General features: G+C 44.2%; 1 protein-coding gene across 3 annotated transcripts; it reads right to left on the minus strand.

Moving 5' to 3' along the window:
* On the minus strand, nucleotides 1-26,121 carry LOC129542371 (solute carrier family 5 member 4). Of its 3 annotated transcripts, none has more exons than XM_055404672.2 (15): nucleotides 25,987-26,121; nucleotides 25,195-25,266; nucleotides 24,170-24,274; nucleotides 21,984-22,043; nucleotides 20,186-20,290; nucleotides 17,790-17,895; nucleotides 16,537-16,617; nucleotides 13,138-13,358; nucleotides 9,592-9,727; nucleotides 7,423-7,530; nucleotides 5,309-5,459; nucleotides 2,870-3,038; nucleotides 1,039-1,254; nucleotides 568-670; nucleotides 1-215 (listed from the first exon to the last, which is right to left on the minus strand). In XM_055404672.2, the coding sequence occupies exons 1-15, from the start codon at nucleotides 26,119-26,121 to the stop codon at nucleotides 1-3; spliced, it is 1,983 nt and encodes a 660-aa protein (XP_055260647.2). The 3 variants fall into 3 exon arrangements, with proteins under 3 accessions (XP_055260647.2, XP_088683999.1, XP_088683998.1); XM_088827873.1 differs by having other exon boundaries at nucleotides 580-670; nucleotides 25,987-26,064; XM_088827872.1 differs by lacking the exons at nucleotides 24,170-24,274; nucleotides 25,195-25,266; nucleotides 25,987-26,121 and adding an exon at nucleotides 22,616-22,660.
* Nucleotides 26,122-26,653: the final 532 nt, after the last annotated feature.

Genomic DNA, 26,653 nt, shown 5'->3' on the forward strand with positions numbered 1-26,653 from the left:
TCAGGCAAAATAGCCATGGACAAAGACTGCCACTGCCAGGAGGATGATGGCGTTGATGTTCGCTACTGTCCTCCATAAGGGCCTCTCAGACGTGTCTGTCAGCTTCCTCTCCTGGGCTTCTTCCTCCTCTTTGCTCAGTTTGGGGCCTTTCCTCTGCAAACCGCAGAACAAGTCATAAGCCTTCCTGAGACATCCACGAGCTTCCTCAGGATTATCTGAAATGAAGAAATAAATGATCACAGAACATGGGAAATAAAAGCCCTGTCAATGTAGTACAGGTGATTGTAAAGGATGATTGTAGCTGCTGAATGTTACAGGAGTCCCTGGCACACATGGCTAGATGGCAGATGGATGGACAGACAGACTGGCAGACAAGGGGATGAAGGGATGGGTTTCACATGGAGCAAATTGTCTTGGTTGTTGGGAAGGTAAGATTTTAAAGTCTAAGTTTGCCACAAACCTAAGAGCTTTTTCCAAAGGTGAATTTCATGGAATTAAAAAAAAAATGAAACAAAGACAGTTACATTAGAGTTTCTATGTGAAAACCAAATGTAAACCAGGTATTACCATTGTCAGCACCATCATCGGCTTCCTCGTGTCTTTCCTCTTCTGTATCTAAATCAATTCGTTCCTCTGTACTATTCCGAAGAGCCCAGCACAGGCGATACAGCTAACCAGAGACCAGAGACAAACACATTAGTGATAGCAAGTGTTTACAATAATGCAGCGATACATTTGTTTATTGTACAGTGCAAAAAAATCAAACAGCCCAGGAAAGTACAGACAACAAAGAAGAGATCTTCCACCACTCTCACCCACAAAAACATTTATCGCTTAAAATTATTTCTGCTTTTTTAAAAATAAAGTTATTTATGGTTTTAATAATATTTCTGTTTTCTGGTAGTTATTTAAAAATCATCAATAATATGTTTAAAACCCCTATTTCCAGGTCTCATTGTATGGGACTCACACACCAGTTGAAGCTTTAAAAGGCAAAGAATCCTTTGAAAATGAGCATATCTGATATTCATTACTCACATGTACATCAGGAATGGGTTTTGTTAACAGGGAAATTCCCAGGATGATCAGTATGGAAACAAAAAAGAGAATGAGGGCAAAGTACAGATAGTGTACGCCACAGATGACTTGGGGGCAGCTACTGGCGGCCAAACAACTCCCCGTTCCGTAGACAAACTCCGCGACCATACGGATGAGGCCCATCACAAATCCAACAATCAGACCCCAGAAGGCTCCCTGAGAAAGAAACAAGAGTAACATTTGTGTATTTATAAAAGACAACACACTCATTCAAGAAAGTCATGATTATCATCCTGTCTGTTTTCTCCACTAAGGACCAACAAATGGCTAAACCTTGACCACAAGGTCGTCAAAGCAGGGGAAAGCTGAAAATACCTATATTCCCAGTGGGCTGTTGTTCTCCGTGGTTCTGAAAGATCATTCCACTGTTGGTTCTCCAACTCCAGGACATTACTGCCTACGCTGACACAAACTGAAGTTCCCTTTGTGTTTGACTTTATATATATATATATGTCAAAACTTGTGACATTTTGGAGAATAAACATAACTATGCCTTACGTTATAAAATTTAAAGAATTGATATTAGATAGTTTGAAAACTTTATTAAACTTTTGACAATTAAAATAATTTATCTGTGAAGTTGGTGGGAGTAGAAACATGTATTCCTGTTCCCCTGATCAAGAATTTGTTGTTGTTGTTTAGTTGCTAAGTTGTGTCTCGCCAGGCTCCTCTGTCCATGGGATTTCTCAAACAAGAATACTGGAGTGGATTGCCATTTTCTTCCCCAGGGGATCTTTCCAACCCAGATTCTTTTCCACTGAGCCACCAGGGAAGCCCGATCAAGATGTTATGTTTAGGAAAAACAGTATTGCATAGGGATTAAGATTGTGAGCTTTAGATGGGGGAAGACCTTAGTCTGTATCTCAAGACCCCACTTACTAATGTTAAGTAATATATGGAAAGAACATACATATTAATCCCTCTGCATCTGTTCCTCATCTGAAAATTATAATAATAAGGCTAATACCTGGGAACAAAGAAGCAATTAAATGTTCAAGGCCCATAATAATCAATCATATACATCATAATATAAACGCTTTTTAAATCTTTTGAATGTAGTAGATTTTCCTCTAAGTACTTCATGTTTTAAACATCTTTTAAAATTTCTTACATCAATCTTTTAAGGTAGGCACTGTGATTGTCTTAATTTTACAGAGTCAAATGGTCTGATTAAGATCACAGTGATATTTAGTGGTAGAGCCAGGATTGGACCGTGTGGTCTTACTCCAGACCTTGTGTTCCTCAGCTCTGGGACGAGGATGTAGACACTATTTTGTAAGAAATATAAAGACTGTACCCTGAGTGTGCACACTGTTTCTGTACACTCTAGTTAGAATTAGGAATTGTAGCTGACCACACGGAGAAGGCAATGGCAAGCTACTCCAGTACTCTTGCCTGGAAAATCCCATGGACGGAGGAGCCTGGTAGGCTGCAGTCCATGGGGTCGCTACGAGTCAGACATGACTGAGCGACTTCACTCTCACTTTTCACTTTCACACATTGGAGAAGGAAATGGCAACCCACTCCAGTGTTCTTGCCTGGAGAATCCCGGGGACGGGGGAGCCTGGTGGCCTGCCGTCAATGGAGTCACACAGAGTCGGACACGACTGAAGTGACTTAGCAGCAGCAGCAGCAGCAGCAGCTGACCACAGCTGAAATTGAGAGGGGCCTTTGAATTGTATAATAGGGTGGGAAGAATGCATTTTTCTACCAGTGAATGAAATACCTTTTCTCACTCCAGCAAGGGAGAAGTTTCCCAACCTTCACTTACCTGTTCATTGACTCTTTTACAGAAGATGGCAAGCAGAAAGACAGCTGCAACTGGAGGCCCAAGGTAGCTAGAAATAGATTCTATGTAATGGAACAGTTGTCCATTTTGAGCAACCTGTACTAAAGGGACCCACACAATGCTGATGGCAATTAAGAGAATGATAAATAACCTGGGAAGAAAACAGGATGATTTCAATATTAAGCAAAAGCCTTATTGGTACTTGCATTATGTTTTGAATTCATTCTGAGGCCATTTATTGATTTTCCAAATAAAATCAAGCTCTTTGACCTCACATGGAACCACACTGTGCCTAGTGATTATCTGTTAGTAAAATTCTAATAAAGCAATTGCTTATCTATAATTAGTCATAATATCTTCAACAATGAGATTAAATACTCAAATGTCAGCAATTGATTAATCTTTTCTGTGGTTTATGCGATATATCAATTGAAACTACAACACTATTTCTATTAAGAAGCAATTATTTGCATGATAAAGAAAGCAGACTCCCATGGTGGTCTTTTATCCTAGCTTGAGAGAAACTAAGTCAGTTTGTGTCGGTGGGAATTAAAACAGATATGCTGAGTGAAGTGGCCAAAAATGCTAATTTGTGCGTTTTACTACTTGAGTACTTTGACAGGTAGAAAAAATTGGTTAAAATATTGATAAAAGTAAAAACCTACTAGAGGCTCTTGGGGTCCAGGGATCACGGCTGATCCACTCTTCTAAACTCCAGTTATGCTTGTTGTGTAAGTAAACAAACAAACACGATTTCCTGGACTTTCTGTAAAAGGTTATCACTACTCTGTGCTAACCTGGAACAGAGACCTTTTCTACCTAACATTTTTTTGTTATCAGGTATAGAATGTGTGTGAGTGTGTGTATGCGTGTGCACACACACGCTCAGTCATGTCTGACTCTTTGCATCCTCAAGAACTGTAGCCCATCAGGCTCCTCTGTCCATGAGGCTTCCCAGGCAAGAATCCTGGCGTGGTTTCCATTTCCTCCTCCAGGGGATCTACCCGACCCAGGGGTCGAACTCATGTCCCTTGCGTCTCCTTCATTGGCAGGTGGATTCTTTACCACTGAGCCACCTGGGAAGCGAGGTATAAAATACATTTATTGTTTACTTTTCTCACAAAGGCATAAATCCCACAAAGCAGGAAACTGCTTGTCTTATATATATGTCCTTTTTTCATATTTATATTCTGAGATGTGGTAGACATTTAATAAGAGACATTAAAAAAAAAGATCATTAGTTGATCATTGAGACTTAATGTAGAATGATGCGTAAGACTACATACCTGTTAGTGTGAGCACGGCCTCTTGGGCCCTGCTGAATTCTAGTCCAACAGTGTCCCCACCACAGAAGCACGGGTGTCTTATTTTTCTTCCCGTCCTTTGTCCAGAGTCAAGATCTGGACCAAGTGAGCCCTTGGAATTTTTTCCTCAGGTGCTTAATTTACTAAAGCAATAGTAACTGTATTCAATAATGCATAATTGTTTAGATAGGTGGTCAGTTTCTCTTAACACCTCATTTCTTAGTGAATGTAGTTGATAAACTCCTCTGTAGCAGTGTGTGGATGGTTTAGATACACATGGAAGCTTCTAGAGACAATGCATTTAGTCTATCAGAGTAAGTGCGAAGCTTACACCCCCAGGAAAACACGGAAGGAGTTTCATGAAGATGTGGTTGGGAGATGGTGTGAGGAGAGGAAGAAATAAGAAACAGAAGCATTTGAAAGTCTGGACAAAGCAACTATTTCACTTAAAATATGGCCCCCAATTTTGTAGCTAGAAAGATGAAGTTGAATTAAATGTCCTCGAGATGACTGGATGGCATCACTGACTCGATGGACATGAGTTTGAGTGAACTCCAGGAGTTGGTGATGGACAGGGAGGCCTGGCGTGCTGTGATTCATGGGGTCACAAAGAGTCGGACACGACTGAGCGACTGAACTGAACTGAACTGAATGTCTCTTCCAAATCCATCTGCCAACGCAGGAGACACAGCAGACAAGGGTTAGATCCCTGGGTCAGAAAGATCATCTGGAGTAGGAAATGGCAACCCACTCCAGTATTCTTGCCAGGGAAATCCCATGGATGGAGGAGCCTGGAGGGCTACAGTCCATGGGGTCTCAAAGGAGTCAGACACAGCTTAGCGACTGAGCATAAAGGTCTCTTCCTACTCTAGAATGCTATGGTTAGTTTCTTGAACCCAAAGTTGAGGAGGTTCTAGTTCATTTATCTGCCTTTTTCTTTCTTTCTTTTTAAAAACACTTATTTATTTTGTTGCACGCAGTCTTCGTTCCCCAACCAGGAATCGAAACCAGGCCCCCTACGTTGGGAGTGCAAAGTCTTAGCCACTCGACCACCAGGGAAGTCCCCATGTCTGCCTTTTTGCAGAGAAACTTTAGACAAAAACCAGGAATGTCTCACCGTCCAGCTATGAGGAGCTCTTTCTCAGATGCTCTCTTCCGGATCTTGGTGTACAGATCGATGGTGAAAAGGGCGCTGGCGCTGTTGAAGATGGAGGTCAGGGAGCTCATGAGAGAGGCCAGCATGACCGACAGCATCAGGCCTCGCAGTCCTGGGGCCGGGAGAGGGTGCAGTCACTGGTTAGGAACTGAACACCATGGTCGACGAGGGCCTTGCCAACCCAGGGTTGTCCAAAGATGAGGCATCGCCTGGAACGTTCACTGACTGGTGTACCTGTCGACGTGGGTCCTCATGTGCACTTCCTGCGCATTTCCTGGTGACTTGGGAATAGTCCAGCATAGAATTTTGGTTGTAAATATAAACTTAGAGGCCATTGGAAAGAGAGGAAACCGGGTTCTGCCACCTTTCTTTGGGGAGGAATTCTTGGCTTCCTGAAGGTTAGGGAACTGGAGAGTGAAAAGCCTAGTGGGAAGTTCTCTTGAAGACATCTTTGGTGGGCAAAGCAGAGTTTTGAAAAATTGTGGCAACTTCATCCTTCAGTTCCCTCTGCTTATTAGGGATGCCATGTAGGCTTCCCAAAGTGTGAAAGAGGGTGGATGGGGTCACCTGTGGGTCGTGCTCCCTTCCTCTTGACAATGCTTGTGTGGGTCAGGGAGGAGAAAGGTCACAAAAGTGTTAGCCAACCTTCGATGAGTCTAAGGTACAGGATCACCTGGTCACTACTGAGCCCCTTACCCTGCTCACCATCTAGTATTCTGATAACTTACTTATTTCACATAATGTCTGGTTTGTTTTTTATCTCACCGAACTGGAATGTGAATTTTAATAGGGGATTTTGTGCCTACTTCACTGATGTTTTCTGAGCACAAGGCAGTGTCTGGCACATAATAGGCACTCAATAAACAGTTTCAAATTAAATAGATTGAGGTATATTATTTGGGTACGACCGCTGTAAAGAAAGCAGATGACTATTTAACCTCTAGTCCTCTGAACTTATAAATTATTGCTATGAAACTCTTTTATTGATAAATCAATCTTTTAAATGCCCCTGATTGCATTGATAGTTTTGAATTCAGAGGAGTAAGAATTCTTCTAATAAGAATTATATCTGGTTCATTTCTGTATTGCCCAGGCCAAGAACAGCGCTGGTAGCCTATGGAAGGTGTTCAAGAGAGGCTTGATGAAACAAATGAATTAATGGAAGTAAGAATGATTAAGGACTGTGCCATAACCCTTTCTCATGGCCCATCTACAGACCTGGCCTCTGAGGCAGTCCCAGCACAAAGGTATTATTATCAAGGTATGATTGATAGATATCAATTGTAGTATTAAGGTGTACAATGTGATGTGAAATGGTTACCACAGTCAGGCTAATTAACATATCCATCACTCACATGGTTAGCATATTCTGGTTTTGTGATGATTATACTTGAGATCTATTCTCTTAGTTTTAAGTAAGTATTAGTAATATATTAACTATAGTTAATATATATACATATGTGTGTGTGTGTATATATAGTTAATATATATACATTAGGCCTCCAGAACTTATTCATCTTATAGCAGAAAATTTATACCCTTTGACTAACATCTTCCCGTGACTGCCCTTCTCCACCCTAGCTGCTGACGATCACCCTCTACTCTCTGCTTGGAGTTTGACTTCTTTAGATTCCACATATAAGTGATGTCATGCAGTATTTGTCTTCAGGTGCTTGACTGGTTTCGCTCAGCATAATGTCCTCTACCTTTGTCTATGTTGTTGCAAGTGGCAGGATAAGGTTGAATGCATGTATGCATGCTCAGTTGCTCAGTGGTGTCTGACTCTTTTTGACGCTGTGGACTGTAGTCTCTCAGGCTCCTCTGTCTACAGGATTCTCTAGGGAAGAACTGGAGTGGGTTGCCATCTCCTCCTTCATGGGATCTTCCCAACCCGGGGCAAACTTGTGTCTTCCGCATTGCAGGCAGATTCTTTACCACTGATCCACTGGGGAAGCCCTACAGCTGAATACTGTTCACCTATCAACACCCTTCTCTCTATTGTTCATCTGTCCATCCGTCTCTACCGAGTGCCACCTTTTCTCCATCCAGTCACCTGAGCAGGCATGTTTTCTTACCAGTGGGCATCAGTTCCATCACCAGCATTGGGTAAGCATAGTTGGAGCAGCCGACTTTAACTCCACAGTGCTTCACACATTCCGAAGGTACAACACAGGCCACCTTCTCTGAGGGGGGGGCAGATTCAGAAAAGTGGGTTCGGTGAGTGGGGCCAGAGAGGTAAGATCTACAACCATTGGACATAGAGACAAGTCGTAAGATCATGGGTGAGAGGAATTTCCATGCATGGAAATTAGAGATTCAACTTTGAACTACACACTATGAACGTGCTCCCTTTTTGCCCAGAATACGACCTGCTAAGTGTCTCATGCCTACAGCTCCCTGTGCACTGACCTAAGGGGCAGGGCTCTTTTCTGGGATGTGGCTGGGTGAGAGCAGTACAGCAAATAGAGGGAGCTGCTCCATCCTCCAGCAAAGCCGCAAGAGTGAAACTCCTCAGAGGAGCACAGAACTTCAAAGACAAAACCAACCCCACCCCTACTCCCACCTCCAGCGCCCCACCCCCACCACAACACCCAGGAAGTCAGCCTTGTCCGATCACTCAGCCCAGTGTTTTACCACCTGTATCTAAGAAGAAGTATCACCTGTGGTGGTTGTTGGAGTGACTGCCCCATGTGGGATGGTATCTTACTTCACTGTGACATTTGCACGGTATCTTTTTTTTTTCTTCCTTAAACAATATTATGATGACAGCAAAACTTGATTTAAAAAACCCCACCGGAATGCTAATACCTTAGCAATTTAACTTCTTTCGTTTTTTTCAATAGTCTTCTCTAATCCTTTTCCACCAAATATATATATATGTATATTTTTTTGCATAGCTATGGTAATTGTTGAGGTAATATTTTGTAATCTGCTTTTTACATTTAACATAATAACTTCAGCATTTTCCTGCTTTTTGAGATAGTCTTCAGTCCCTTGTGTGCAATTTTCTATGAAGAGGGATATAGTAATTTCTTTGACCATTCTTTACTTGTTGGATATTTTCAACAACACTATAATGTTGCAGTAAGACGAACAAAGAAACATTCTAACTTGCTGTGTAGGGGAATCATTTTAATGTGACACCACACCCCCAGGAAACAGTAGTCTTAAAATAAACGTCATTAAAAAAAAATTAAGACAAAAAAATAAGGGAGAGTGGGAATTGAAGCACAAGGAATACCTATAAGGAGCTATTTACAATGGATAAATAAAATGGATCATTTTTGGGGAAAAAAGGTGATTTTCATTGTAACAAGATTTTAGCTAAATAAACTGATGCCCAGTTGAGAAAATATGCTGTTGGTTCAGTGTTATCTGATGGATTGCCCCACTAGAACCAGAGGCCTTGCTTAGCCGAATGTATTTCCTGTACCCTTCATAACAAAGGAAGAGTTGATTTTTTAAGGAAGATTTTCAACATTAGTAGCTACTTTCAGCTGGTTCAGAAGTTAAAGTACCCATACAACCCAATTCCAAAGCCTAGTCCAGTCTCCAACCATCTTGGAAGGACCAAGAAGTGACAGTGAATCTTGAAGACTTTCTCAGTCAAAGATGTCTTGGACTCAACCATCACAGCTCACTCAGCTCACAGTTTTCCAGTTTATCTCATCCTCCTGCATTATCCTCTGCTGATGCTGCTGCATCGCTTCAGTCATGTCCAACTGTGCGACCCCATAGATGGCAGCCCACCAGGCTCCCCCGTCGCTGGGATTCTCCAGGCAAGAACACTGGAGTGGGTTGCCATTTCCTTCTCCAAAGCATGAAAATGAAGTCGCTCAGTTGTGTCTGACTCTTAGTGACCCCGTGGGCTGCAGCCTACCAGTCTCCTCCACCCATGGGGTTTTCCAGGCAAAAGTACTGGAGTGTGGTGCCATTGCTTTCTTCAGCATTATCCTCTAGACTAGCTTAAATCCAAGCCACTCATGAAAACAAGCTTGCAAGCTCAAACGTCTGCAAGGAGACAGGCGTACAGAACAAAAGAAATAAGAGAACAGAATGTCAAGTGTGCCTACATTTCCTGCTTCTAAGCCTCTGCACAGGCTGTTCTCCCCACTTGAGATTCTGCTTTTACTGTCATATGCAATGGATTTTCTAGTTTATCAAAGTTTTTATCTATCTTGAAACCTCTACTCAGAATTCATGTGTAATAAAAAAAAAAAAGGATCTATGGATTCAAGACTCACCTGTGAACAGGATGCGGCTGATCATCCCTGGCATCACCATGAGGAACATGGGCAGCAGCTTCAGGTACCCACACATGATGCAGGCGGCCTTCACGTGTGACATGTCCTTGCCTGACAGGCAGCGCTGTACAATGACCTGCCAGGGGAACATGATGTAGTCACGAGAAAACCAGAGGGTGACTTCAATGAAGGGGAGTGCCTCTCTTCCAAATTAATGTTACAGTGAAAAAGAGGGTCATGGTAGTGGAAAATAATGGGCTTCAGCGTGAAATTGGAACTGGAATCCTTGCTCCTCTTACATGAGTATTTGACTGCTGTGAGTTTCAGTTTTTTCATCTCTAAATAGCATTGTCTCTTTCAGGGCATCCTGAATATTTGGTATGTTTGTGAGACTCTTGTTACATTTAAGTCAATACCTATCACTACTATTAAAACGTGTTTACAGCTCCCAGGCTGTATTGCAACAAGGGCCATGTGCTCTTCCAGGTACAAAGCTGTCCCTATTGATTTTTGCCATAAGCTGTGCCTTTGATATGTGTGTGTGCATGCACTCAGCCCCTCAGTCATGTCTGACTCTTTGTGACCTCATGGGCTGTAGCCCACCAGGTGGGATTCTCCAGGCAAGAACACTGGAGCAGTTTGCCGTTTCCTACTCCAGGGCATCTTCCTGACCCAGGGATGGAACCTGTCTCCTGCACTAGCAGGCAGACTGTTTACCACCATGTCACCTGGGAAGTCTCTGATATTTTACTGAGTATGTGACTAAATAAGTCACATAGCTCATTGGTTTCTCTCGACTATTGCTAGGCAATTATCCCGAAGGGAAAGCAAGCTCATTGACATGGAAACACCAGAGTCAGGCAGCCATCAGAACAGAATTCTGAGATATTCATCTCTAGACTTCTTCAGGCCACATTGAGTTATGAATCAAATATGATGGCCCTGGGAAAATGAATGTATATGATTTCATAATTCCTACTTAAGTTGTACAATTTCTTGACTAATAAATTTCCTAGCAAAGCAGAATTTCTAACCATAATAACATTTTGATGTCACTCTTTCTTCTCAAGGAGTGTTGTAAAACAAAGATGTCTTTTTCTGCTTAATTGTCTTTGGGGAGACAGATCTGTTAGGGACAGTGGCGGTGTTATTTAGTGCTGAGGGAGCAGGCAATATTTTCGGACAGAGGCCTGGAAGCTGATGGTTGGAGGCGCAACACAAATTACAGGTGAGGAGAGAAGCCCTGTCAGCAGAAAAGCAGGTTCTGCCCCTACATCTAAGAAGAATGTGAGGTCACTTATAGAAGTAAGTCAGTTAGTCAGAGGCAAAATATAAGTAATAAAAATGGTTCCACAAATCAGTGGTGAAACGATGCATTCTTTGATAGATATGTTGAGGAAATCAGTTTACTATATAGAGAAAAAGAAAACTGACCCTAACATCATGTATGGCCATTGATTTAAAGTGAGTTAGAATTGTGAAATTGTAAGTTTAAGTTGACAGACTATTTAGGAAGAAGAAAACTTAAAAAAAAAAAAAATAAACCCACCAAAATAAAAACAAACTCATTTGTTATAAAAAGGAGCACCCAGAAAACAAAAAAAATAAGATCTTAGAAGCTTTAAATACAAAGGCAGAAAAACTGGAGGATAAAATTAAGAAAGTCTCCTATTAAGTAGAGCAAAAGACCGAGAGACGGATGATGGAGAGAAGAAGTAAAGACATTAGCGAACCAGCTGACGAAGACCTACATCCAAAAGGAGAGTTCCAAATACAAGAGAACAAAATGGAAGGCAGCAAAGAAAGACTCTCCCCAGATTATCCAAGATATCAGCCACCCGATCAAAGAAGGTCACAGCGGCCTGTCGTGATGGATAAAAATAGGTCCACACACAATAGGACCTTGTGGTGAAATTTCAAAATATCGAGGCCAAAGGAAAGGCAAGTTTCCAGAGAGAAAAAGCAGTTGTTCAGTCCCTCAGTCGTGTCTGACTCTTTGTGACCCCATGGACTGCAGCACACCAGGCCTCCCTGTCCATCACCAACTCCTGGAGTCTGCCCAAGTTCGTGTCCATCGAATCGGTGATGCCATCCAACCATCTCACACTCTATCACCCTCTTCTACTTCTGCCTTCAATTTTTTCCCCAGCAGAGTCACACCCAAAAGAGCAAGAATAACTTCAGGCTTCTCACCTATGATGGTGGAAGTCAAAATACAACGAGTCTATGACTCTGGGAAGATTATTTCCAACCTACAAATGTGCACATAGCCGGAGATCAGTTTACTAAGAGTTGGAGTGAAGACACTTTGAAACGTGCAAATCCACAGCAAATGTATCTCCCTTCTTTCTCAGCAACTAACTGGAGAATTCATTGCCTCAAAAGGCAGGATTACACAAAGAAAGATGAGGATGTGGAGTACTGGAAACAACCAAGAATGAAGCAAAGGGGTGCCAAAGATGGCAGTGAAGGCGGTTCTGAGTCAGGATGAGCGCCGAGTCCAGTGGACAGCCCGAGAGCTGGTGAGAGATGAAAGGCCCTAAGAGAAAACAGGGCGCTCACAGAACACCTGACGTGCTTGCAAGAACTGAGACGAGATTTGGGCAATTTGCTGAGGGCGTGTTATTGAATGAGTAATAATCAGCAAGAAAATTTAAAACGAAGGTATTTAGAGTTATTCATTTTAGGGAAAAGAAAAGGCTAAGGAAAACTCAGTCGGAATATTCTGTGGCTCGGATGTGAGTTACATTTATGAACTCACAAAAATTGCTGCGTTGAATGCACATCTCCCCAAAACTGTGAACTGGATCTATTAGGAAGATGAATGATCAGGAGGTGTGCCTGTGGGGATTGAGGGCGGAAAACTGGAAAGGCTAAACTCTCATCTCTCCTTGTGGGAAGCCAACAGAAAACTCTAAAACTGGAAAACTAAGAGGGAGCAATACAAGGGTTTATTTCAATCTCCCGGGAATCAGGTTTATGAGAAATCGTTGAAGGGTGTGGGTAGCACCTAAGAGCATTCATTTCTCATGAACTCTAAGGCAATATCCACGCCAGTTGTTCATAAACTATACAGTGAGTGTAGGATTTAGAGAATAAAAATACACACCAAAATACTCAACTGAGGGGGCTGAAACTGTTTGCCTTTGGGAGACGAGAAATAGGTAGAAAGTTGGACTCCAGACAGCTATTTTTCACAACAGTATTAGTCACTCAGTCATGTCCGATTCTTTGTGACCCCATGGCCTGCCAGACTCCTCTGTCCATGGAATTCTCCAAGCAAGGATACTGGAGTGGGTTGTCATGCCCTTCTCCAGGGGTTCTTTCTGACCTAGGGATTGAACCTGGGTCTCCTGCTTTGCAGGCAGACTCTTTACCATCTGAGCCACCAGGAAAGGGTGCAACTTTTTTTCATTTTTCATAACAAGCATCATATTAATAGAAGTGTTTGGCTCTTTAAATGATGTATGTGTGTGTATGAAATAGAAACCAGATGTTTTTCTATGAGTAGAAAAAGAACCACACACACACACACACAGAGTTTACCTGATCTGTACACCAATACCACGCAGCTACAACAGTCATTCCGAATATTGTTCCTGGCCATGGAATATCCCCAGTGACAGCATCTCGAAAAATATGGAAGGAGTCTCCCTGAGGTGTGTAACATTTGGATTTGATTGTCAGGTTGTCCCCCTCCACTATGGTCGGGATGGCATTCATGTACTTCTCTGTAAAATTCTCGTAGCCTCCAACTTCGGCAAAAGCTGAAAAGGAATTGGATAAAATGAAATTTCTGTCAAATCTTAGACATCTAAAGTGTTCATAATCACTCCTTTGTGGTGGAGGTACTCAAACGCCTCCAATTAGATTACGTGTGGTGAGGGGAAATAGGGAAACTGATATGCAGATGACACCACCCTTATGGCAGAAAGTGAAGAGGAACTCAAAAGCCTCTTGATGAAAGTGAAAGAGGAGAGTGAAAAGGTTGGCTTGAAGCTCAACATTCAGAAAACGAAGATCATGGCATCTGGTCCCATCACTTCATGGCAAATAGATGGGGAAACAGTGGAAACAGTGTCACACTTTATTTTTTTGGGCTCCAAAATCACTGCAGATGCTGATTGCAGCCATGAAATTAAAAGATGCTTGCTCCTTGGAAGGAAAGTTATGACCAACCTTGATAGTATATTAAAAAGCAGAGACATTACTTTGCCAACAAAGGTCCGTCTAGTCAAGGCAATGGTTTTTCCCGTGGTCATGTATGGATGTGAGAGTTGGACTGTGAAGAAAGCTGATCGCCGAAGAATCGATGCTTTTGCACAGTGGTGTTGGAGAAAACTCTTGAGAGTCCCTTATACTCAAGGAGATCCAACCAGTCCATTCTAAAGGAGATCAATCCTGGGTGTTCATTGGAAGGACTGATGCTGAAGCTGAAACTGCAATACTTTGGCCACCTCATGCGACGAGTTGACTCACTGGAAAAGAGTCTGATGCTGGGAAAGGTTGGGGGCGGGAGGAGAAGGGGACGACGGAGAATGAGATGGCTGGATGGCATCACCGACTCTGTGGACATGAGTTTGAGTGTACTCCGGGAGTTGGTGATGGACAGGGAGGCCTGGCGAGCTGTGATTCATGGGGTCGCGGAGAGTCGGACACGACTGAGCGACTGAACTGAACTGAACTGAACCCCACTAGGAGGGTCTGGAAAAGCTAGTCAGGGATAGGAAAGAACCACAATGGATGGAAACCTTAGAAAGATGAGCCCAGACCTTTGGGACAACTTATAAAGGTTCAGATGACACAAAATTCATCAGAGTACATTTTAGAGTGGTAGATATTACAATTCTACATTTGTAGAGTTGAGTTTGACAGTTTACTTATTTATCCATTATTCAATTTAGCACTAACACGTTTCTGTGTACCAAATATTGTGGTGGGATTATGTGCAAAATGAATGTGCAAGGCAGAAACTCAACCTAATGGAAGATGCAGACAATACAAGGAAATTGTTCTGTTAAGGGAAATATGGTTTGTAGCAAAAATACATGGAGGACCTAGGAGGTGAGAGTCTACCCATAGGACAGGATAAGTGAGTCTTAGAGAAGCTGATGCCAGGGTATCCATCACTGAGGCCAGAAACCAAAGGAGCATGAACAAGAATAACAGAAATTCTGGCTAGGTAGCAAGTTCACAAGGAATTGGTGGTAGCAGTTGCTTCAGGAGTAGCGTTGTGCAATAGAACTTCCTACAATGATGGAACTGTTACATATCTGTGCTGTCCAATGTGGTAGCTACTGGCCATATATTGGGGCTTCCCTAATGGCTCAGTGGGTAAAGAATCTGCAATGCAGGAGACACAGGAGAGGTGGGTGCAATCCCTGGGTCGGGAAGATCCCCTGGAGGAGGAAAATGGCAACCCACTCCAGTATTTTTGCCTGAAAAATCCCATGGACAGAGGAGCTTGGTGGGCTACAGTCCATGGGGTCACAAAGAGTTGGACATGACTGAGCGACTAAGTGCAGGAGACTGCGGTATATCGAGTGCTTGAGACACGGCTAAGCAAGTGAGAAACTGCATTTTTAATTAGCGTCAGTTGAAATAGCCACGTGTGGTTAATGGCAGCCATGTTCTGACAAAACCGTCAGTCGCCATGACGAATTTGTTGTCCCTGTAGTTCTATCAGGTTTTGCCTCTATCTTTAAGCTCTGACTAGGTGCCTGCGTGTTCAGGAATGTTGCATGCACTGCAGACTGAGTGGGTGTTGGAGCAGGGTGACTGCCGGACAAGGGAGGGGTGAAAAGGCATTTGTTTTCACCCTGTATCCTTTTTACTTTATGCATGGGTTTTCTATGCAAACAAAAACAAAAACTATAATAAAAGAAGCCAAAAATTAGCAGGCTGTAAATCAGATTCAATAGTGATCTGGCATGACTTAAAAGAATGGTAACATGGTACTAATAAGTGAGAGTCATGCCAGATCATTATTGAATCTGATTTACAGCCTGCTAATTTTTGGCTTCTTTTATTATAGTTTTTGTTTTTGTTTGCATAGAAAACCCATGCATAAAGTAAAAAGGATACAGGGTGAAAACAAATGCCTTTTCACCCCTCCCTTGTCCGGCAGTCACCCTGCTCCAACACCCACTCAGTCTGCAGTGCATGCAACATTCCTGAACATGCAGGCACCTAGTCAGAGCTTAAAGATACGAACTATATTTGTTACTTATATGATAATAGAGTGAGGAATATACTTTAATAATTTCCATCAGTCATAAGGAAGTTAATATTCAGCTACCTAAATTTTCCCCAATATTTAATCCTTCATTTAATGAGGATTTTATGTAAATGAAAGGTTTCTGTGCATTGGATCCAATGCACCAATATTTTCATAAAATGTCAACTCAATTGTACTAATTCTGTCCATTCTGAGCACAAGGGTATTAAGATTAAACAAAATAAATTATCTAAGCACTAGTTTTTCAAAGGAGGTAAAAGTGAAAAGTGAAAGTGAAGTCAGTCAGTCATGTCCGACTCTTTGCGACGCCATGGACTGTAACCTGCCAGGCTCCTCCGTCCATAGGATTTTCCAGGCAAGAATACTGGAGTGGGTTGCCATTTCCTTCTGGGATTTTCCCCACCCAGGGATCGAACCCAGGTCTCCCGCACTGCGGGGAGACTCTTTACCGTCTGAGCTACCAGAGAGCCCCCAAACAGGCAAAGTTCTCCCTTACTTCTTCATGCTGAGATAGTATAGTAAGGAAGAAGTTCGCAGACTCTCCTTCCTGAGTAAGGAGAGCGTGAAAGAAGTTCGCAGATTTATGCAAATGATTGGAAAATGTGACCAAGTAGAAGGGAGGCAGCGGTCAAGAGCAGTCAGACTGAACAGACACCAAGTCCCAGGATTTCTGACCCCAGGGCGTTGCTCATACCATTATCACTTACCGAACCCCGTGAGAATAAAAGAACCTATCAGCATGATGGCCGTTTGGAGGGTGTCTGTGTAAATAACTGAGGCCAAGCCCCCTGTGAAGAGAGAGAGGAATCCGGGCGTTTTACTCAGGCGTCCTCATCTGTCTGCTGTCACCTCTTGTTCTCCTCTACCCAAACTCTAGAAATAACTCAGCAAAACACGTATCAGATGCTCCTGGATGGGCCTCAAGCCCCCTTCGGCATCTTGGTCGCCTTCCTAGTTATGCCTCTCCTCGGTCCCCTTGTATCCCTTGCCTTGCCTCAGTTTCCGTGAACTAGAGTGGAGTTCCGCCTTTGTTTGGATTTTTGAATATTAAATAGAGATAAAGGCAAAGTCTTAGTACCATGGATTTTCCCTCACTGATCCCTCAGTTTGCTCCATTTAGCACAATTACACTCGCTCTCAAAAAACTGGGCAAGGCCATTCTTGCTCTCCTGTTGGAATGTATTATCGTTTCATTAGTCGAGAACCAGATACATTTGATGAGCCGCGTTTTGCTGCAGTGTTGTTCAAACAGCAAAAACTTCCCTTTCAACTCTGGGCTCACAGAGTCTCAGTTAATGAGATAGTCCCTTTATGAGAGGGAACAAGATGGATACTGAAAATAGGAGATTTATGGCCTTATCTGTCACTTATTCTGAGACATGTACTCGATGTATAAACATGGCTTCAGGACTGTCTTTATCGTTCCAGCTGTACTTTTCCTTTCTTTTTCCGATTGAGCTGGTATAGTTTGATCTTCATGTTAGCGTGAGGGAGAACACTGGTGTATCCGGCTCATGAAAGCCTGCTTGAACTATTACCACACCTTTCCTCCCACAATCAACCCTCTGCTCCAGTTTGCCTTTCCTGATTCTGCGGCTCACCGTCCCATCACTGTGCCCTGGCAGGTATTCACTTGGGCCCTGCCTTGGTGTTGCCAGTCTCGGGTCTGAGCCACTGTTTCATCCCGACCTCCCATGCGTATGTTACGCAGGATTCCAAACACTGATCTGCGTGCCAGACACATAGCTGAGCCAAGTCACCATCTTCCCGTCCCATTTACCACGTCAGTAGGTGATCACGCCTCATACTGAAGATTCTGTTTTCTTTGCTCTAGTTATGTTTCTCCATCTGTGCATGAATCTCACAATGGAAATAAAAGGCAGTGACATGGCTACTTACATGGCAGTGACATGCTAGTGACAGCTTGAGGTGAGGTCAGCAAAAGATAGCAGGGACTCACCAGTGATTGTGTAAATAGCAGTGATGGCTAAGAGGATGAAGATCGCCAGGTAGAGGTCCAATCCCAAGGCCAGTTTGATGAATATGGCTCCAGAAAATATGTCTGACTAAAGAGAGAACAGTCAGGGTAGAAAGCAAACATGCAGTGTGTCGCTCATCTCTTTACTGATACCTTCCCACTAATATCTGATGCTCCCTGGTGGCCTAGTGGTTAAGATTCAGCGCTCTCACAGCCTCGGCCCAGGTTTGAGTCCCAGTCAGGAAAAGCCTTTCTTTTCTCTCTGCTTGCCACCTACCAACAACCCTAGTGAGACCATACCATCCTTTGGGGCTTACCAGGTAGTGCTAGAAGAAAAAATCTGCCTGCCAATGCAGGAGACATAAGAGATGCCAGTTCTATCCCGGGGCTGGGAAGGTCCCTTGGAGAAGGGCATGGCCACCCACTCCAATATTCTTGCCTGGAGAATCCCATGGACAGAGGAGCCTGGTGGGCTACAGTCCACGGAGGCACAAGAGTCAGACGTGACTTAGCACTCTTGGACCCTACACATTACTGGAGGTTGAGAACCAGTGAACAAGATGATCTTTTTAAAACTTGGGGCAGGGGAAGGCTGTGAAAGTTGTTGATCTGTTTAATAAGTAACCAGGATAGAAGCTGTTATCATTGTATAATAGTATACAAAATGTCGTGTCTAGGATTATTGATGCCACTTAAGACATAACCTTGTAGGTGAGAATGGACTCCTGCGACTTAAGACGTAACCTTGTAGGTAAGAATGGACTCCTGCGACAGGATCTTTCCAGCTGACCATGCCAGACCGTGCACAGTCACACACATGCTCTGGGCCTCTGTGCTGCTCCGACCTTCCACCCACTCCCCACCAGCAGGAACCAACCACCTCAGGAGGCTGCCTCCCTTGGGGCTTCCCTTTGGTACCTGACATTGTGCTCCAGCACCTTGTTCATACTCTAGCATCATAAAGCCCTAGATGTCAGAGCCAGAGGGGAACAGAGATCACCAGCTCCCACCCACCAGAGGAGCATGTAAGCACGAAGCCCCGGACACCTGCAGGCTCCTCTGCCTCCCCTGGGCTCTCCTCACCTTCCTGTCCTGGGACTTAAGTGCTCCCAGCCCTCACCAGTGAGGACGACCTCCAGTTCCACCCAGCACTGACTGCCATCTTCTTTCCTGGCCTGCAGCATATTTTCTGTACTTATCCAGACTCTAGTCCAGCTCTTAGTTTAATATATTTGCATATAATGTCATAAAGTGCTATTTCACGTGTAAAATTCTTATACCCTTAACGACATGGTGAACTGCTAGTGAACAGGAATCTTGTTCCCCTAATATGGAGCCCAGCAATTTATAATAAGTACTGGGAAATGCTCACGTTGCATTAGGAAGGCTCGGGCCATCTAATCTAAGCAGCTGGTTTACTTCTAATCATGATTTGGCTCAACAGAGGATCAATAAGCAGGGTGAACTTCTGCTCTAGTGAACTGCCTGGACTATAAACTTGCAGGAGATTATGTCCTCAGTCACTGATACATGAGGAGAGTTTTCTTTGGTTTCTACATGTACTACATGCTGAATCTTCAAATTTCTTCTTTCCTCAATAATTATCTCCAAGAGATTTAACTTAAAAAAAATTTAGAAATCTTTTAACACTTGTTTGTGACATTTGTTTCGTACAGGCAATCTCAGATAAAATAGGTACATTTAAGCAAAGTCAGTACAATAATACAAAACACTTTCCCTTCTGGTCTTCATGTTAGACAGTCAAGCTGAAAAGGAAAATGTGAACCTAGAGTGGCCTTGGCAATGAGGATGGAAAGGTTGTTGTGCAGGGGGGGTGGGAGCTGGAGAACCCTTATTTCTGCTACTGAAGTGCTGTGTTACTTGAATGAGACTTTCTGCTCTTTCTGCACACTCGTTTGTTTTTTTTTTCATAGTCTTAATGAAAGGATGGGTTTATACTCTGGAAGGTCTTGTGACTCAGAATTCTTTTACTCTATGAATGCAGGGTTTCTGAAGCTCCTTTTTTCTCTTTTTTTGGCATAAAATCTTGGTAGAGAGACCCCTGGTGGCTCAGATTGTAAAGAATCTGCCTGCAATGCAGGAGACCTGGGTCTGATCCTTGGGCTGGGAAGATCCCCTGTAGAAGGGAATTGCTACCCACTCCAGAATTCTTGCCTGGAGAATCCCATGGACAGAGGAGCCTGCTGGGCTATGGTCCATGGGGTCACAAAGAGTCAGACACGACTGAGTGATTAACATGTTCAGAGAGACCCCAAGTAGTTGGAAAACATCCATGTATGGCTTGACCCATAAAGTTCTCTGATCTTAGCACTCTTATCCCTCATGAAGCTGAAGTGCCAGGACGGCATCGAACTCACTGAGATTCTCAAAGCCACACAGATGAACAGGGAGAGGATGGAGAGGTAGATCTGGAGCCGCTTCCCACCAAACCGCTTCCTCAGGTATTCTGGCATGGTCGTCACCTGCAGAGACAGACACCAGCAGGATTCATCTTCAGGGTCCCACACAGTCAGATGATCCAACGTGGATTAAGCCTCTGTGGACAGGTAACTGTGTGTGGTAGTTACCACCTTGGGGGTGGGGAGACATGAGTGAGAAGGCACAGCCCCTTGGGAAGCTGTGAGTCTGGAATGAACATGGGATTGGACTCAAGCATTCTTAGGATCTGTTCCCAGATTGTGACCTTTGGCAAATGGCAATCTCTCTGAACCTCTGTTTTCTCACCTGTAATGTGGGGCTTTAATATGGAAGTAGGTGTAAAATACCTACCACAACACCAAATGAATGGTGACGCTCAAGAGATAATATTTATTATTTTCACTGGTAATGTTGCAGTCTAGCAAGAACAACATAAAGGATGGAGTGGGATTACGGTTACACGATAAATAGATAACTGGACAAACTGCAAATATGCTTCTGTGTGTACATTCACATGATTATCTTTATTGAAAAGAAGAGTTACATTAAACCCTATGTGGAGAAAAAGCTGAGGGTGTCATTATCGAAATACTAGATCAGCTATGTGATCAGCTTAAAGGGTACATTTTTCTGGTTTCTTCATAGCAGACCAAGCTCATGGTTTCATCTCCCCCAATAGAAAAGAATCTTAAGTAAGCATTTATATAATACTAGCAAAAGCAAGAAGGGGAACTCTTGGGGCTCAGAAACTGTGCAGAACCACCTCAAGGATGGTAAGCCATGTCCAAGAACACATGCACGAGTTATGTGCTGTGGATCCTTGCACCAAAGAGAGCAGAGCTTGCTCAAGCCTGGAATGGGAAGGGACTCGGGGTGAGCAAAGGACTATACAGTGGCATGCAGAGGCAGTAGAGAGTAAAGCTTGCCCCCTGGAGCCCCACCCCAGGAATCATCCCAGGACACAGCACCCTCAGCTGCAGAAGGAGTAAGTGTGGCGGTTAGGCTCCAAGAGGCACAGCAGTGCCCCAGTTGGTTGGCAACACCCAGGTTGAAGGGGAGCCACCAGAGCATGGTACTTCCTACCCCTCATTTAAAAAAAGCTACCTTCCAAACATCAGAGTAACAAAAATTAGAATAAAGGAAAATATCATGTATTGGTAAGAATGTCTGAAAAATGGAATCCCAACAACAGTGATCAGCAAAAGGATAGCTGACTGCAACCATTTTCAGGAGCAATCCTGCAGTACTTCATGGTCTTTTTTTAATTTTTAAAATTCTTTTATGATTTGTATTATTTTTTGGCTGCACTAGGTATTTGTCGCTGCTTGCAGGCTTTCTCTAGTTGCAGCAAGTGGGGCCTGCTTCTTGGCGGTGCGTGGACTTCTCATTGCAGTGGCTTTTTCTTGTCTCAGAGCACAGGCTCTAGGCGCGTGGGCTCAGTAGTTGCGGCTCCAGGGCTCTAGAGCACATGCTCAGTAGTGTGGCACACGGGCTGAGTTGTCCGACGATGTGTGTGATCTTCCTGGACCAGGGATCAAACCCATGTCTCCTGCACTGGCAGGTAGATTCTTTACCACTGGCCCACCAGGGAAGCACAGTAGTTAGTGGTCTCATGTAAACATAAGCTCAGAAATTCTGGGACAAATAATGTTACTCAGGTTTCATAGCTGAGCAGAAAAAATGAGGGAATAAATGAATGCTTGACATGTGTGCCAGAGAACACCTGTGGATACTCACCCCTGCCTTGATGTAAATGGGGACAAAGAACCACCCTAGAACCAGCAACAGCAGCAAGGCCTGCAAGAAACCAAGGACACAGTGGGAGTTAGAGAGGTTTGGCTTGAGGGCCTTTTCGCTTCACAACCTCCAAATCTGAAAGTAAAACGTTTGTTATGATCCCAAGACAGCTGTGGGTCTCTTTCTTCTGCTTCCATGATCCAGAGATCACTATTTCCTGGGGCTTAGGATGTGGCAAAGATGTGTGGTGAAAAAGGACAGTCAGAGATCTGAGCCCACCTGGACCACTAGAAGGTCATACAATCTTTACCAAAAGGAATTATTCTTAAAAAAAATTATTTAGTTGTGTCGAGTCTTCCTTGCAGCACAGGGAATCTTTCTGTGTGGTGAGGGGGCTTAGTTGCCCCGCAGCATGTGGGATCTTAGTTCCCCCACCATGGATCGAACCCTTATCCCCTATATTGGAAGGTGGATTCTTAACCACTAAGCCACCAGGGAAGTCCCCAGGAATTATTCTTGAATGTCAGGAATCATATAGAGTGACAAACCAATGAGAAATTTAGAGGCAGAAGAATATCCCCAGTGCCCCCCCAGCCTTGCCAAATACAATGACACTAATAGTATAATCTTACGTGAATATTAATATTTATGAAAAAGTCTTCACTTCTGTCACTCATGCTGTTCTCACAGCACAGGTGAGGCAGATGCGATAAGCACAGCTGTTCTCCTGTTTTATGGAGGGGCAACCTGAACCTCTCAGAGATTAAAGAAATCCAAGGTCACAGGCTAAAAGAGCCAGGCTCTCAGCAAGCTGATAATCACACTCCCTGGGGCCATAGGACATTTTGTCCACGCTTCTGGAGGCTGGCTCCTTTCTCAACTCCATGGCACCATCAAAGCAAAACCCAGACCATAGGGCACACGTGGAGGCTGGGTCCCTTCTGAGTCTCTGACATTACTAAAGTAATTATAGGAGCAAAATCTTCAATAGGGGCGGGGCACGGTCACTTGTGACGACACAAGGTCCCTTGCTGAGTCTATCCAGGATAGTCTGTTTTTATATATATATTTCACAATGATCCAACTTTCTTCCACGTAAGCATTTCCCTGACTGATAGGCATATACACGCACAAGCAAGCACTAGGAAGGATAAGAGAATAGAACCGAAAACACTCAGTCAACTCAAGAAATGTTTATAGCATGTGCCCAGTCAAATGCTGACTGATGGGGTGGTGTGAGTGACACGAGAGGAGACGGTCCCTTGTCCTTAAAGATCTTAGAATCCAATTAAGAAGACACAGCTTGCACTGTTGAGATGGCAGCAGAGCAATTAGGAACTCAGTCGCCAAGTCTTAGAGATTCGATCTACTACCTCCAAATCATTTACTCTTTACTATGTTGTCACTTCCTTGGCCAGTTTCTCCTCCTCTGTCTGGCATCAGCCTCAGGAAGTTCCCTGGACACGTGCCTGGTCCCACCTACCATCTAGGATGCCCCTTCTGTTTCCTTCTGCTGAGATCTCTCAGCGCTCCATGCATGCTTCTCTCCTTGTACTCCACACTGTAGCGAACGTTTATCTGTCTCTCCCACTGGGATGTAAGCTTTTCAAAGAAGGGGTCATTACTTGCACATTTTAAAGTTTCTTGCTTCTGATTCAGACTGAATGTATAATATAGGTTGGGGCAGGGGGAGAGATAGAAATGAGAGCTAAAATGATCGAGGAGGTCAAGGCAAAGTGGGATTCAATGATACAGAGATGACGTCCCTGGTGGGAAAAATGGCTTTAGTGAAATCTCAGAGGTAGGGTATAGACCAGGCAAAATGGGCTACACAAGGAAGGCCCTGAGGTTCAAGAAGAAGGAGAAATAGAAGTCAAACCAAAGAGGAGTTTGTCCTATGAAGAAAAGAAAAGTGAAAGTGAAAGTCGCTTGGTCGTGTCCAACTCTTTGCAACACCATGGACTGTACAGTCCATGGAATTCTCCAGGTCAAAGTACTGGAGTGGGTAGCCTTTCCCTTCTCCAGGGGATCTTCCCAACCCAGCGATCAAACCCAGATCTCCTGCATTGCAGGTAGATTCTTTACCAGCTGGGCCACAAGGGAAGCCCAAGAATACTGGAGTGGATAGCTCAGACAAACACACCAAGAGTTCTGATTTAAAGGAAAAAGCCTGTGATGTCACTTACGTTCCATTCAAATGCTGCAATGGCAATTCCTGAAGCCGCTCCAGTCCCTGCCAGCCCCACAAAGTGGCCACTGCCAATGTTACTGGCGAAGAGAGAGGCGCCCATCTGGAATTCAAGGGAAGAGACTAGGGTCAGACTTAAAAGTCCCAAATCAGACTTCTTGAAAGCAGGTAAATGTTGTGATTTTTCCATTACTTCTCCATACGGCAGGAGTCAGCAAGTTGTAGCCTGTGGCCTAAATTTAGCCAGTCACCAGTTTTTGCACGGTTGGTATCTAGGACTGTTTTCATATTTTTGAATTATTTTTTGGCTGTGCTGGGTCTTTCGGTGCACAGGCTTCCCCCTGTTTCAGGGCATGGGCTCTAGAGGGCTTGGCCTCACTAGCTGTGGCCTGTGGGCTTCTCTAGCTGTGGCACTCGGGCTTAGTTACCCCTTGGCATGTGGGGTCTTAGTCCCCCAACCAGGGATCAAACCTGCGTCCCCTGCATTGGAAGGTGGGTTCTCAACCACTGGGCCACCAGGAAAGCCCATGAAAGGTTTTTCAAAGCTGAGAGAGCAGCATTGACATGTATACACTCCCATGTGTAAAACAGACAGACGTGCAAAATAGTGGGGACCTGCTGTATTGCACAGGGAGCTCAGCCTGGTGCTCTGGGAGGGGGCTTCAGGAGGGAGGGGGTGTTTGTATACTTATGGAAGATTCACATTGCCATACAGCAGAAGCTAACACAATATTGGAAACAATTATCCTCCAATTAAAAATAAAATTTAAAAAAATATGAATCAGGGAGGGCCAAACCAGCTCTTTCCAAATGCCACACTACACCTGCTCTCATAACTGGTGGTGTATTCTCATTTATTAGAACGACAGGGCTGAGCTCTGAGGTCGAGGGTTTAGGAAAAGAGACACCAGAAAGCAGGCAATTGATGCACCTCAGACATGATCAGCACTGCACATGTTTTCTCGGCTTGTCCTTAAACATACACACTGGAAATTTATCGCCAGGAAGCTTTGACTCACTCACCGGCCACCAGGTCACTTCTCGACCAGCCAGAAAGAAGCCTCCAACAGTGCCCCGGTTAGTCCTCAGCATTGCCTGAGCAGAAGGGAAGACATTTACGAGTCAAGCCACAGAAAGAGCCCCTGAGATGCCCCAGAATCTCTGGCCAGGGTTCTGACAGACATGACCTTCTTTTCCAGCACTCCTAAAGAGAACCATTATCCTCAAAACTGTGACACAGCACCAATTTTTCAAGAACTTCAGAATCACACCTTCATAGAAACCAAGGCACTTTAAGAACTCATATTCTCAGCTTCTGTCCTAATTGCTCTGTTTATTTTCATTGAAGAATACAAAGTGAGGTATCTATCACTAAAAGAAGAAAATTTGCGCTTGGAAGAAAATCTGCAGCCTGCAGCTCATTACTTAAAAGAGAGAAGGAATGTAAATGACTTAAGCGTCCAAGTCAACCAAGTTACTGACAGAAAGTGAGCAAAGCAAAATAGAGTCAATGAGATAATAACACAACATCTTTATTCACGACGTCAGGTGCTGGAAATGCCGAACAGGATAAGTCTGCAGTCCCACTCTTGGCCCTGTTCACACGATGGGCTTGTTAGAAGAATAAAGTCAATCAGTGGTAGCATTACTGACTCACATATGGGAAATGGCTGCTTCGGGAGGGACAATAAAATCTGTGACAGCTGATTTAACGTCCTCTCTGCTCTCTCACGTTACACTTTTCCCTCCCTCAGTCATTTCCCCCAGCCTCAAGCCTGGAGCCCACTCTGAACATCCCACTAAGCTCCTACATACCCACAGTCCCACGGCCATCACCAGCACGAAATAGATGACAATGACGGAGATGTCAGCGGCATTCTGTATACGCTGTGACGTCTCAGGAGCGCTGGGGGTCTCAGTCACAGCGCTGGGGCCCAGCGTGCTGGCCATGGCTGCAGGCACCGCTTTCCCCATCCCGGGGACAGCCCTTGTCCTATATGTGCTCTAGGTTAATGATCAGCCTCGGGCAAGTGGGGAGCACTATCAGAGCCAGCTCCTGGGCAGGAGGACCTTTAAACCTTTCCTCTGAAGCTCTGAGACCCTGGCCCTCCCGCAGTCATGTCGGGCCGGGTGGAGTGTGGGAAGGAGGGGTGGGAGATGAGGAATGGGGTGGAAATTGGAGGTGCAGAGGGCGGCGTTCGCTGTGTGGAAAGACGGCGTCTTTAAGAAGATTTGAGTGGCCTGGGTGAGGATAGGGAGAGGTGCAGGGGACAGAGAGAGGGCCAAGAGCGAGGTGAAGGGTCTAGAAGAGAGTCAGGGGGACGAGGGGTGAGGGATCCTTGCTGAGCAGATAAGATTCCTGACCAAGAAATTCTATCCCTTGAAAGTGAAGTTATTTTGCATTTCCTAGTTTCCTCTATGTTTCTCTGGAACAGGTAATTTGAGTTAGGCTTTGTATCACACCTCAGGACTGAGGCAGCCC

This window comes from Moschus berezovskii, chromosome 19 (genome assembly GCF_049115385.1).
Source record: "Moschus berezovskii isolate FMDL1 chromosome 19, NW_MosBer_1.0, whole genome shotgun sequence".
Lineage (NCBI taxonomy): Eukaryota > Metazoa > Chordata > Mammalia > Artiodactyla > Moschidae > Moschus > Moschus berezovskii.

Excerpts from the sequence above, each read along its gene's own strand:
- LOC129542371 (XM_055404672.2), bottom strand. The coding sequence starts at position 26,121 with ATGGCCAGCACGCTGGGCCCCAGCGCTGTGACTGAGACCCCCAGCGCT. Across the intron at positions 25,267-25,986 it reads TGATGGCCGTGGGACTGTGG|GCAATGCTGAGGACTAACCG; the intron begins GTATGTAGGAGC and ends CCTTCTGCTCAG. Across the intron at positions 5,460-7,422 it reads GATGGAACTGATGCCCACTG|GACTGCGAGGCCTGATGCTG; the intron begins GTAAGAAAACAT and ends TCCCGGCCCCAG.